At 57.5% G+C, this 12730-nt stretch overlaps 4 protein-coding genes across 4 annotated transcripts in view; 3 read left to right on the forward strand and 1 right to left on the reverse strand.

Annotated features, from left to right (window-relative positions):
- The window catches only part of VDBG_02489 (TBC1 domain family member 12), a gene marked incomplete at both ends in the record, with an annotated part of 3104 nt that extends 700 nt beyond the window's left edge, over window positions 1–2404 (forward strand). The window contains 3 exons of the mRNA XM_003008255.1: window positions 65–1287; window positions 1470–1846; window positions 1901–2404. Coding sequence (XP_003008301.1) covers window positions 65–1287; window positions 1470–1846; window positions 1901–2404 — 2104 coding nt within the window. The remainder of the gene's footprint in view (window positions 1–64; window positions 1288–1469; window positions 1847–1900) is intronic.
- A 539-nt stretch (window positions 2405–2943) lies between these two features.
- On the reverse strand, window positions 2944–5310 carry VDBG_02490 (eukaryotic translation initiation factor 3 subunit B; the record flags this gene model as incomplete). Its single annotated transcript, XM_003008256.1, has 4 exons — window positions 2944–3366; window positions 3435–3675; window positions 3728–4978; window positions 5039–5310. 4 exons carry the CDS (start codon window positions 5308–5310, stop codon window positions 2944–2946), a joined length of 2187 nt encoding a protein of 728 aa, XP_003008302.1.
- Window positions 5311–6084: 774 nt separating this feature from the next.
- VDBG_02491 (T-complex protein 1 subunit beta) lies at window positions 6085–7884 on the forward strand (the record flags this gene model as incomplete). The annotated part of the gene is made up of 5 exons (XM_003008257.1): window positions 6085–6087; window positions 6151–6305; window positions 6386–7053; window positions 7136–7747; window positions 7817–7884. 5 exons carry the CDS (start codon window positions 6085–6087, stop codon window positions 7882–7884), a joined length of 1506 nt encoding a protein of 501 aa, XP_003008303.1.
- Window positions 7885–9076: 1192 nt separating this feature from the next.
- Window positions 9077–11777, forward strand: VDBG_02492 (conserved hypothetical protein; the record flags this gene model as incomplete). Its single annotated transcript, XM_003008258.1, has 5 exons — window positions 9077–9265; window positions 9377–9830; window positions 9894–10430; window positions 10611–10781; window positions 10933–11777. The coding sequence occupies 5 exons, from the start codon at window positions 9077–9079 to the stop codon at window positions 11775–11777; spliced, it is 2196 nt and encodes a 731-aa protein (XP_003008304.1).
- Window positions 11778–12730: the final 953 nt, after the last annotated feature.

Raw genomic sequence — 12730 nt, forward strand, 5'->3', positions numbered from 1 at the left:
CACGAAGAAGTAGCCGGGCCATGGGCCGCCGGCTTCCGCAGTGCCGCTCTGGGGTCGCCTCCAGACATGACGGCCCTGGGCTCGTCCAAATCCTCCTCCTTCAGTCCATGTCCCTCCACTCCGACGATAACAGCGTACTTGACGACGTGAGCCACTTTGAAGACATTGGCCTCGAGGATGATACGACCCTCGCTACCAAGACCTTCGCCAAACACCTGCGCGATCCTCACGCCCGACCTTCTGTCGGTACCCGGCCATCCAACCCCTACGGCCGTTCCTACTCCACCGAGCGATATCCTCCTCATCCCGGGTATGCGGTCGCCGCTGCGGCCTCTGCGGCAGAGCATGCAGCCACGACGCCGCAGTCGAGCACCAGTCTCACGAGCCTCACAAGCCCCATATCCCCTCCCGCGACGCGAGACCTCGCAGCAGGCGCAAAGGGACGAAGGAAACCCGAGATCGGCCCTGTACCTCGTACACGGCCGGCCCTGTCCACGCTACAGACAGACCCGCGAACCTTCAACACCCGAAGCACCAGCCTCAATGCTCGCTCCGCCGACGGCCACAGGGGCATGCCCCATCCAAGGGGCCTTCTCAGTCGATCCGCCACGTCTCTCTCGTTCCCCAACCGCCGCCATCGCAGCCCGAGCCCCAACATGTCTCTTGTGCCGCGAGATCCGAACACGCTCATGCGTCCACGGCGCGGCAGTTGGCAGTCAGACCGCGACAGGAAATCGGTTCTTGAACTGGAGAACGAATGTGACGACGACGACGACGATAACATCCCCGACGGCCTTCTTCTCGATAACGTCCCCATCTCGCCCCGTCCACAGGCTGAGCGCGCCTTCAGCCGATCCTCCTCTCGCGCGCCCTCCAGCGATAGGGCGCCCAAAGAGCGCGTGCGCAGCCTGGGCAACGGCACACCCGCAATAGCCATGGCCCAGGGCTCCCTCAAATCACCGACCTGGAAGACGGATGCCGATGCTGCCGCACGTTCCACATCCCCAGCCGCCGAACCAGACGACGTCGATATACCCGAGCCACTCAAGGCCCGCGCCAAGAGCTGGAGCGCCGTACATTCGGGGCTCAGCGCCGAAGCCAAGGCCTTGACGGAGAAGCTTGAGGAGCATGCCGACGACAGCGGTGACATTGATAGCTTCTCCTACGTCCGAGGTCGCAAGGAACAGCGGCATAAGTCGGCGCTACCAGATCTGCCTTCGCTGCGCCAATCAAACATGATGATTGACGCTATGCCCATGTCGAAGGAGAAGGAAGCTGTCCTTGGGCGTACGCGGCCCTCGTGGCTGCCACCGAAAGATCCAAACGAAGACAAGAAGCACTGGAAAGAATACGAGAAGATGATGGCACGAAGGGCGGGAATCCGAGCGTCGACGGGAAGCAGAGAAGATGACGAAATCCAACGACCGTGACGTCACGGCCAATGGCTTGATGCGTATATGGGAAGACAGCATCATACCGCGGTGGTCAGATGCTATCAGGGAGCGGCGAACCCGCGAGCTTTGGTGGCGAGGCGTGGCCTCGCGAAGTCGAAGGCGTAGTGTGGTCTCGCGCCATTGGCAACGAGCTCGGGTTGACGCCCAACTCGTTCAAGGCGGCGCTGGGCCGAGCGCATGATGTCGACAGTCGCGTCAAGGCAGGCAAGGGTGACGCAGAAGACATCAGGAAGGAGGCCTGGCTTTCCAAGATTAGAGAGGATGTCAACGAGAATACGTGGCGAGATCTGCGTATCTTTCAGGTCGGCGGGCCTTTACACCAGAGCCTGGTTGATCTCCTCTCGGCATACGCCATGTATCGCAGCGACATCGGCTACGTAGCGGGCTGCAACGTGAGTAACCTGCCCCCTCCATGACCCTCCCCCGCCAGTGACTGACATGAGCAGACTGTCGGAGCTCTTCTCTTGCTTAATCTGCCGAACCCATCGTCGGCATTCATTGCTCTCGCCAATGTTCTCAACCGCCCGCTCTCGCTCGGCTTCTATGCATCGGACCCAGGCGCCAAGGCATCAGCCTACAACCTCGTCCTGCAGACGCTCCAGGTCAAATCTCCTGGACTGCATGAACATCTGACCCGCAACGTACCCGATGCCGACCCGGAAGTGTATCTCAACACCATCTTCACTGGGCTCGGCACGTCGCACCTTGCTATGGACGAGTGCGCACGGCTGTGGGACGTGTATGTGTTTGAAGGTGATGCCCTCCTCGTCCGTGCCGCGACGGCCATGCTGCTGCGTCAGGAGATGGCGCTATTGGGCACGAGAGATGGCGACGAGGTCCGCAAGCTCGTTGAGAGTGGACCGACGAAAAACGGCAAAGTTGCGCTGGCCGGCGGATCCGGTGATGAGGAAGGCTGGATGCGCTGGCTCAGGGAGGCCGGCAAGGCATGAAACCCCGTCTCGAGCGACAAGGCTCTGCGAGGGCCTACGTGACCTACGGCCGACTTGATGATTTTCTTTTTGGACAAAAAGAACGGAGGAGGGAAGGAGAATTAATTATTGCGATGCTACCTGGGAACATCGCTGGCGCCAATCTATGCACAGAAGAGGTGGTTGATATATGTTTGAGATGATAATGTATGTATAGAGCAGAGGTTGGACATCTCGTCAACAAGAACCAAGGAGGAAACGGTGGGTTCCGTCCATTCAAATGATCGCCGACAGCTTTACGTTCACGTCTCATCGTCACCGCCACATAGCGTGTACCCAGATTTCTTTGTGAGAAGCGATGCCATGCGAGGCTTCTAATGCTCGTACAAAAAAATGACATTGCAATGTATCAGTCCATTATCCGCCTTGGCTGATCCTTCCGCCCGTCGTTGTCGTCGTTTGCCCCGAGTCGAACGCGTCATACCGAGAAGCCAACTGAAATTTTTGCCCCCACCACCAGGCCACATCACACCAAACCCCGTCATCCTCATATGCTTCCTCTACTGCAGAATCTCCTCCGTCTCCTCGATGACCTCCTCCACAATCTCCTCGATGATCTGCTCTTCGGCGTCGGGGTTGGTGACCTTGGAAGCAAGCAGCTCGGCGATGGGGTCCTCGGGCAGACCGAGGTAGGCGCGCTCCTCGACAAGCTCCTCCTCGATCGACTCGCGCCACGCGAGCCACTCGTCGAGCTGGCGGCGGCGGGCCTCGACGACCTCGCGGTCCGCGGACGCGCCACGGTCGGCGTCCTCCTGCTCGAACGTCTTGCTGTACTCGCGCAGGTTCTTGCGGATCTGCTTCTGTTCCTCCTTGGTGAGCAGCGTCGCGGGGCGCGGGCGCCAGAGGAACTGCTTGAACTTCTCCACATGCTCCTCGCGTAGCTGCTCACCCTTGAAGTCGTAAATATGGTAGCCATTCTCCATCTACTAGGTGTTAGTCATCCATCTTTGGAGAGGGGGGATATTGATGCATGATGCGCAGGGATACTCACGCTGTGCTTCCACGAGGACGACCAGGTGGCGACGAAGCGACCGGAGGGGTCCCACTCAACGTCAGTCACGCCGTAGTGATCGGCCGTGTTCATGAGCTGAAGGTTGGCAGTCAGGTCCTTGTCTGACTCGGGCTTCTCGCCCTCAAAGTCGAGGTCGTAGAAGTCGAGGTCGGAGCTCTGCGTGTTGTGAACGGTAGCCACAACAACGAAGCGGCCGCGGGGTGACCAGTAGATGGAGTTGCTGTTCTTCTTATCGAGGGTGCGCAGGTGCTTGAAGTTGCCAGGCGTAGGACCCTTGTTCTTCTCCGGGCAGAAGAAGGCGACCGATGTCTTGGGCGCGACGGCCGTGGGGCCGGCGGGCCTCGGTGGTCGTGATGATGACGAAGCGGTCACCCTTGGGCTCCCAGGCAAAGTTGACGACGGTATCCTTGATCGTGTCGACGACCTCGACGGGAACGCCCTTCTCCTTGACGCGGAAAATCTCGAGCGACGTGGCCTGTGACTTCTTCGACTTGGAATGCCTGTCGACCTTGACGCAGAGGAAGGAGGCGTCCGACTGCCAGTGAAGCTTGACATCGCTGACGCTGAAGAGGTTCAATGTCCTCACGATCTCCTTGGAGGGAATGCTCATGAGACCGACCTTGGCGGGGTTGCTGCCAATCTCGGGAGTCCAGTAGCAGAAGAGCTGCTCGTAGTTCTTGACGCCCTCGCGGTGAACGGTGGCGGGCGCCCAGTCAAAGTCCATGACACCGGCAATCTTGATCGTTGTCTTGTCGAGCAGGCCCATGCGGGGGAGCTCGTAAACAGAAATAGAGGAGCCCTGAGTCAGACGGGCGACGTACTTGTCATCGGCCGACCACTTGAACGCAGGCCAGGGGGACTTGCGCTGCTTAGCGACGCCATCATCGCCCTCAGCACCGGGGACGTCAAGGCTCGCGAAGGATCGGAGGGGCTTGGACGTCTCAATGTCCCAAATGACGTAGTTCTTGCCGTCATCGTCCACAGAGAGCGCCGGGTGGCCGTCCTCGGGAATGGAGATGGGGCGAGCGGACCAAGTGACGATGTACTTCTCGTTGGGGGAGAAAGCGATGAGGTTGACAAAGGGGTGCGCGAACCGCCTTTGCCTGGACCAGGAAGCGCCGCCCCAGAGCTGAACACCTTGTGCGTGAACTGAAGTCAAATATGTGCCGAGGGGTGACCACTGGACGAAGCTCTCGGTCCAGTGCTGACGATCGACCACGGTCTCGGCGGGCTCCTTCTCGTTGTTCCAGCAGACGCCAACGGACTCTCCGCGGTACATGACGAACTGGTCGCGGCCACGGCCACTGGGGTCCTTGAGCCACCATCGGAGGTGCTCCTTCTCCTGGAACTCCTCAATTTGAGGAGGGGTGTAGTCCTCGTCAACGCGGCCCTCGCGACCGTAACGGTCAATGTCGGTCAGCTTGTTGACACGCAAGATGTGCTTCTTGTCGAGGGCAACCATGTCGAGGCCCCTGACGGCAGCGGCGGCCTCGCCGGCGGAAGAGTATTCGACAAAGGCGAATCTGTGAGACTTGTGAGCAAAACGTCGAGCTGTGAGACACATGTCGTTGGGGTGCGCCTACCTTAGAGACAGGCCATCCTCACCCATGGGCATGAAGATGAGGTCCTCTCGCGTCTTGCCGACCTGGTTCAGTTTCTTCAGCAAGAACTTGACCAGCTTGGGCTTCTGCTCCTCGGTGACGGCAGGAAGGCCATCAATGACGACAAACGTGTCGTAGCCATGCTCGAGTTGCACCTCGTACTTCTCGCGCAGGTCGGAAATATCGATCTCCTCCTCATCGTACTCGTCTTCGTCGAGGTCTGCCTCGCGAAGGTGCTCGTAGGACGGCGCCATGATTGCGGTTGCGAGTCGGGTGATGCGTTCCTGTGAACGGTGCCTATCGTCGTCGAGCTGGTTTTGGTGTGATGGGTATGTGTTTGTTGGAAGCGGTGTCGACCAAAGGATTATTGTCTATTGCTGGTGTTGCCCCGCAAATGCAATGTGGGATGATCGATCGGTGGTGGGCGCGCAAATGGGAAGGGAAAGGTGCTCTTCCTTGGTTGTATGGTGGCAAGACGATCTGGCGGTAAAGTGCCTGATGTCAGTGAGCAGTCGAAAAGCCTTGAGTCGAGGGCTATCCTTGCGCACCTTGAGATCTGCTGCTGAGGGGATTCGCGAGAGGTCCGAGACGTCTGTCTTTTTTTCGGCTGGCAATTTTTCGGGCACCAGGCAAGCAGCCAAATGTGTGGGCTCCAGGGGCAGTTGCGCTGAGAGGCGTGGGAAGGACCCCGCTCGGCCCCGCGCTGGTCACATGACGCACAGCTCAGCCACTGCCCACGTCTGTCAGCCACGCGAACACGTCCCAGGTTCCTGCCAGAAGTGCCCAAAGACGATGAGCTCAGGTAAGCTCCCACTCACCCCGAGCCCCACCAACGAGGGGACAGGGCAGGCTGAACCAAAAATTTCCAGAAGCTCCTAGATCACCACATCGGGGTAAGGTACCAGGCATATCGACGACCCCCTTCTGCCCATTTCTACCCACACACACGATACGGCGAGAAGAACCCAGCGGCACGTCTCCCTGTCATACCGAGTCGAATCGCACGCATTCTGCGACATTTTCACATTATGGTACGTTTTCCGTTGAGGCCTGGCCCCCCTTGTCCTCGGCCCTGCTAACCGTACCCTCTGCAGTCGTCTTTCAGCCCGACTCAGATCTTCGCAGATGGCACGACCGAGGAGAAGGGCGAGAACGCTCGCCTCTCTGCCTTTGTCGGCGCCATCGCCGTCGGTGACCTGGTGAAGAGTACGCTCGGCCCCAAGGGCATGGACAAGATCCTGCAATCCGGGTATGTCTGCCTACCCCTCCTACATCGTTGCAGTTGCCCCTATCGATTTGGGCGGACGCTTTGGCTGACAAACAGCCCAGCTCTACTGGTGAAATCATGGTTACAAACGACGGCGCGACTATCCTCAAGTCCATTGCTCTCGATAACGCGGCCGCGAAGGTGCTTGTCAACATTTCCAAGGTGCAGGACGACGAAGTCGGTGACGGCACTACATCCGTGGCTGTTCTCGCCGCCGAGCTGCTGCGCGAGGCCGAGATTCTCGTCAACAAGAAGATCCACCCCCAGACCATCATTGAGGGTTACAGATTAGCAAGCCAAGCTGCCCTGAAGGCGCTGGAGAACGCTGCCGTCGACCGCAGCAACAACCCCGAGGCTTTCCGCAAGGATCTGGTTGCCATCGCCAGGACTACGTTAAGTTCCAAGGTCCTTGCCCAGGACCGTGATCAGTTTGCCGAGCTCGCTTGCGATGCCGTCCTGCGCCTGAAACAGTCATCGGACCTCAGCCACATCCAGATCATCAAGAAGGCCGGCGGCAAGCTCAGCGATTCGTACCTTGACGAAGGCTTCATTCTCGACAAGAAGATTGGTGTCAACCAGCCCAAGCGACTCGAGAATGCCAAGATCCTCGTCGCCAACACGTCTATGGACACGGACAAGGTCAAAATCTTTGGCGCTCGCGTCAAGGTCGGTTCGACGAGCAAGCTGGCCGAGCTTGAGAAGGCGGAGAAGGACAAGATCGAAGGCCAAGGTGGAGAAGATCAAGGCACATGGCGTCAACTGTTTCATCAACAGGCAACTTATCTACAATTGGCCTGAGCAACTCTTCACAGATGCCGGCATCATGTCGATTGAGCATGCCGACTTTGATGGTATCGAGAGGCTGGCGCTGGTCACTGGCGGCGAGATCACTTCCACTTTTGACCACCCCGAGCAGGTTCAGCTGGGTCACTGCGACCTGATTGAGGAGGTCATCATCGGCGAGGATACTCTGGTCAAGTTCTCTGGCGTCGGCGCGGGCGAAGCTTGCACCATTGTTCTGCGCGGTGCGACCGACCAGCTGCTGGACGAGGCGGAGCGCAGCTTGCACGATGCCCTAGCCGTGCTGTCACAAACAGTCAAGGAGCCCAGGACAACGCTAGGCGGCGGGTGTGCCGAGATGGTCATGGCCAAGGCTGTTGAGGGCGCCGCCACCCGTGTCGAGGGCAAGAAGCAGATGGCTGTGTCCAGTTTCGCCACGGCGCTCAGGCAACTGCCGACTATTCTTGCCGACAACGCGGGTCTGGACTCGGGTGAGCTGGTGGCACGTCTTCGAAAAGCCATTTACGACGGCATGACCACCTACGGCCTCGACCTGATGTCGCCTGGGGGTGGCGTTGCTGATATGCGGGATCTTGGCGTCGTAGAGAGCTATAAGCTGAAGAAGGCGGTGGTGTCCTCCGCAAGTGAGGCGGCAGAGGTGAAATCATCTAATCCACAGTGTTTATTGTGCCTTTTAGCTAACAAATTAACAGCTTCTCCTCCGAGTCGACGACATTATCCGCGCAGCGCCGAGGAGGCGGGAGCGCGCTTAGACGGGTGATGCGATACCAGCGAATGGTGCCGTCTGAAGGGTTCACGAGTTGATGATGATTGAGCGATGGAATCCTTGTACAGACGATTAGAGGTCGCGCGCAAGTGAGGTAGATCCCGACAGCATGGTAGACAAAACGAACCCTGCCAGACAAAAGAGTCGCTGCATGCAAGTGTAATAGGGATGGCTCGCCTCCAAGCGTTGGCTTGTACTCTTTGGGGCACATGCAGCGTAGATCCGGGGACACGACTGATGACTACCCCTCGCCGGCTTGCCTATTAGAGGTCGGTGTTAGTGAGCCGTTGCACCCGGAATTGTCAAGAGACTGCCGTTTATCTTGCGAAAGCATGTGATGTGGCATTGTGTCAATCTCGAGGTGAATCTCGCCCTGGAAACATGCTTTGCTTACCCCAGGGCCCCGATTGAGGCAAGCTGCACGGCGTATCACGATTTGGCCCCCCCCCCCCCCTCCCCCGGGGCTGACAATTGGCGTTACACGGCATAATGACCTGATGGAGGAAGTCTCGTAACAGCAGATTTACTCAAGGAGGAGAACTGGGGGTATTTGGCGGACTCATATACTAGTGCTGATCCTACCCACCAAATACGCATGGTCATCGTCATTCCTTTCATATTGCCCAAGCATATGACTAGGCAGCCACCGCAACTTGCGTTCACGTCTTTATTCCTGCTCAACTTGCCCATAACTTTTACTTGTTGTGTGTCGTCGCGCTTGGGCTACACAATGCTGTCATTTGACTGATGGCCTCTTTTACGTCGAGTCCATGACCGCCAGCAAACGCGCCTACCAACGTATCGGCGCAACCAAAGTATGCCAGGCCGCTTCCTATGCTTATACGTGGGAACCAATACCGCGGCTTTTGAGTATATAGCTTCTCAGCAGTCAGTCGTCGCTCTACGATCTGTCTCATGCGAGAATGATGGTGGATTCGCAAGTCCGCGCCAGCTTGGCTCTCTCGTTAGTCTTCTCCGTCCCGACCATATGCCACTGCCGTCTTAAGCATGGTCGACATTGATGCTTTATAGTCTCTTTCTTTTTGGCGTTGCCTGCCTCTCGCTGCGTTATAATTCGAGCGCTGCATTCGGTATGACTGACATGAACTGTGATGCAAGCGAACTGGTCACAAAAGCTGACCTACACCCAGAGAGACCCATCCATTTTGCGATTCTGACCTTTCTGATGTCTGGAGGAGCCATTGCAGCAGCAGGGAGGTTCAAGGAGACCAACAAGACCCATCTGGGTACATATGACCCTGATACCACGCATCCCATTGCCAAGCCGACGTGGCAGGCCTACATCGACTCGACCTCTGACAGTGTCAGCACCCCTTCTTTCCGTGGTACTTGTTTCGCTGTCAGCGGCATCGTTGTGCGTGTGTTGCTGACTCGGCGTGTCATTCGTACCGTGCACTGCTCAAGTACTAGCTACGAGACTCTACTCCCATCATTCACAACAATTTACGCCGCCAGCCTGCTAAAGCCGATGCAATCAGGCAAAGCCGTCAGCGACCGAAGCGGCGGTTGGAGGGCCAAGCTGGCCTGCGCCCAATACCCCATATTTGCGCTCATCTGGGCACATGCTTCACGGGTCACAATCAGGCTGACCTCGTCTTCAGCAGGGGCTATATGCCCAGCTGGATCCCTTCGCTGGGAGCCTTACACGCCCCTCGCCCAGTGCGTTACCGTGCTCGTTGATGCCATGCTCGTCACTCGGGTGGCTGAGAGTAGACGACACATCTCCAACGCATGGCACCGCACTGCGCACATTTTGTTGGCCTCAGCCGGGGTGCTAACCGTCCTGGCCATGTTCTCGTTCTATCATCCTCGAAACATCCGATGGGCTTTGATGCTTGACTATGTGGCTGTACGCGACCTTCTCGTCGATGGTTCGACTGCTTGTGTCACTCTTCTTACCGGTATCTATCTTCTCTCCTGTATGCTCCCGAGCACACTTGCACTCTCCATGACTGCTGTTGCCATTTACACGCATCATCTAGCTCGTACATTGGCGAGCGCACCATCGATCAATCAGTCTCTGATGACTGTCGCAGTTGTCAACACTGTCCTCACCCCAGTTATACTCCTGAGCCTAGATCCTCGGGCCGCCACCGTCACGGGACTGCCTGCCAGCGATGTCCGTCTAGTTCGCTTCCTCGCCAGGTCATACGTTGTCCTTACGGGTGTCCTCTTTGGGGCCTTTCTCGTGTGTTCTCCAGACGTAGTGCTGGGCGGCGCCATCTCCATACAGGATCTCATCAGTGCAGCCAACGTCCGCTCCGACCACTGGGTAGCTCAGGCGAACCGCAGCACATCTCTCGTGGAAGCGGTGGAAGAATATCGTCGGCGTTATCAGGTGCCGCCGCCACCCAACTTTGACAAGTGGTACGAGTATGCGACGATACAGGAGTCGGTTGTCATTGATGACTTTGGCCAGATCAGCATCGACTTGAAGCCTTTTTGGGGGCGTTCGCCGGCTGCCCTCCGCGAGCAGACGAGGCACATGCTATTGTACACGCCATGGCTCAGCATGGCAGGTATCAAGATCCGAAATGGCACGGTTAAAATTATGCCGGGCGTGCCCGGCTCCCACGCCTAGATGATGTCAGCCATGCCGAGATGATTGAACCATTTGCACAACACCTTCCCGACTTGGACTTTGCCATGAACCTCAACGACGAGCCAAGAGTGGCCGTTCCGTATGAAGGGATGAATAGGCTCCATGCAGATTCCGATGGGCTCGGCTCGATCAGAGCTTGCGCTGAGGGAAGAACTACGTCCTTTTGATGCCTCCCAAACGCCCACGTGGCCCGAGGTCGAGCTGCGAGACAACATGGATCCATCACCCTACTTCACAAACGAGTTGCGCAACCAGATCTACTACAGTTGTATAGCGCCTGCATGCGCACCGACATCAGCCACAGGGAACTGGCGTTGGTGGAGTCGCCGAGACGCTTGTCCCGCCTGTATTGCACCGCATACAGCATCCATATTTGAAAGCGCCTCGCGCGTCGTTATGAACTGGACGAAACGCGACAGATTTGTGCCATCAACCAGATCTCGCCTACCTACATGAATTCCTCCTGTCGCCAGCTGCAGTTATGCCGACGAAAATGGCGTTTCCTGTGTTCAGTCAGACAATGGCCGAGGGGTTCGCTGACATCTTGTTGCCTTCGCTTTGGAACTTCAACGATAAGACCGCATATGCCGACGACAAAGGGGTTTTGTGGAACAGAAGGAGAATACTCTGTTTTGGCGCGGACCAGCGTCTGACGGCTAATGCAGCACGCGGGTCCTGGCAGACTTCATTGCGTGCCCGGCTTGTCCATGCAGCGTCTCATCTCCCACCGTTGACGGCGAGCAACCCGGGATATGACCATGAGCTACCAAGGGTCGACACTGGTTTTGTGGACGAGTTCCAAAAATGCCACCAAGACGACTGCCGCTCCGAAGAGACAGCATTCTGGGGGGCTGGCGCCGAAAAGCCTCCCCTTGAGCGAGTTCCGTTCGAGCAGCACTGTCAATATCGACACCTGATGGACCTTGACGGCGCGGGCTTCAGTGGTCGCTTCTTGCCGTTCCTACGGAGTCGGAGTCTTGTCTACCGCACGGGGCTGTTCCGGATGTGGTTCGGGGAGCGGGTACACGCGTGGCGACACTATGTACCGGTGGACGTGCGCCTGCATGAGCTCTGGGATCTGTTGCGTTTCTTTGGCGGGGACAGGGGAGGAGCGGGGCTGGGGCAGAACATCGCCATGGAGGGCAGGGCGTGGGCGGCTCAGGCGTTGCGCAAGCAGGACATGCAAGTGTACATGTTCCGGCTGTTGCTGGAATGGGCACGGTTGGTTGACGACCAGAGGGACAGCCTTGGATATGTTACATGAGACGCTTGAGTTTCCGTGGATGAGGTGAGGCAGTCTGATACCATCAAAGGGGGAAAGAGCAGCCGCCTTGGCCATTCTCCCGCGTCAGGGTAGATCCTCGATCGACAGTTCTCTAGCCTACTGTGCCCGGTTTTCCAGCCATACCACAAGGAAGGGGTGGCTTGCGGATTGTCATAAACCTTGGCCATTAGGGACTCCATTGTGGTGTGACGTGGAGTGATCCTGGGTAGACACCAGGGCGGAGATTGTTCGTGAAAGCAGGCGACAACCGTTCGACTGTCAGACGAGTCGTGCGGCGCTCTACATCTCTCTGTCCAGCTGTTGGTACTCCTCGGGCCACGATCCATCGGTTCAGCCTTAGAGAGAAGATTTTGGTGATGTGACCATCATTGAGTGTATATTCTCAGCGGCCATGAAATCACATGCCGAGTGGTCAGATTTGGCGCTGACGGTCGGTAAGGAGAAGATCGGATGACGGAACAAATGGCCGAAGAGGGTGTAGGCCACTGGGGGGGGTGATCTCTCAGAGTGCAGTGAAGAGCGTTCACACCGGACGATTCGGCATCCTGCCTGAACCGAGAGTTTAAGGTGATCGAGACGTGCCTTGCAGACAGCAGTACCAAAGATGGACAGTATTTTGTCCTCGGAAGTGACTGTCACATGCCTTCAATCTTTGATCAAAGAAGGGAGGTCGACCAGTGAGTACCGCTCATGCGCCTTGCCCCGGCCGATGCCCAGGCCCGGAGCGCCGACTACGCCCCAACAAAAAAAAAACCCTGCGAGTACCCGAATTTTGTCTCTACATCCCCAACAGAAATGCATACCCGCAGGAGCCTGAACAGAGAACGGTAACAAGGCCATCCAACTTTGCAGCGACGAAGGCAAAAAGGGGGGAGGGAGGGGGAAACGCTGCCCCTCATTGCTGCGATTTTCGCATGCTTCTCCACTCTGAA

This window comes from Verticillium alfalfae, genomic scaffold (assembly GCF_000150825.1).
Source record: "Verticillium alfalfae VaMs.102 supercont1.2 genomic scaffold, whole genome shotgun sequence".
NCBI classification, from domain to species: Eukaryota; Fungi; Ascomycota; class Sordariomycetes; order Glomerellales; family Plectosphaerellaceae; genus Verticillium; species Verticillium alfalfae.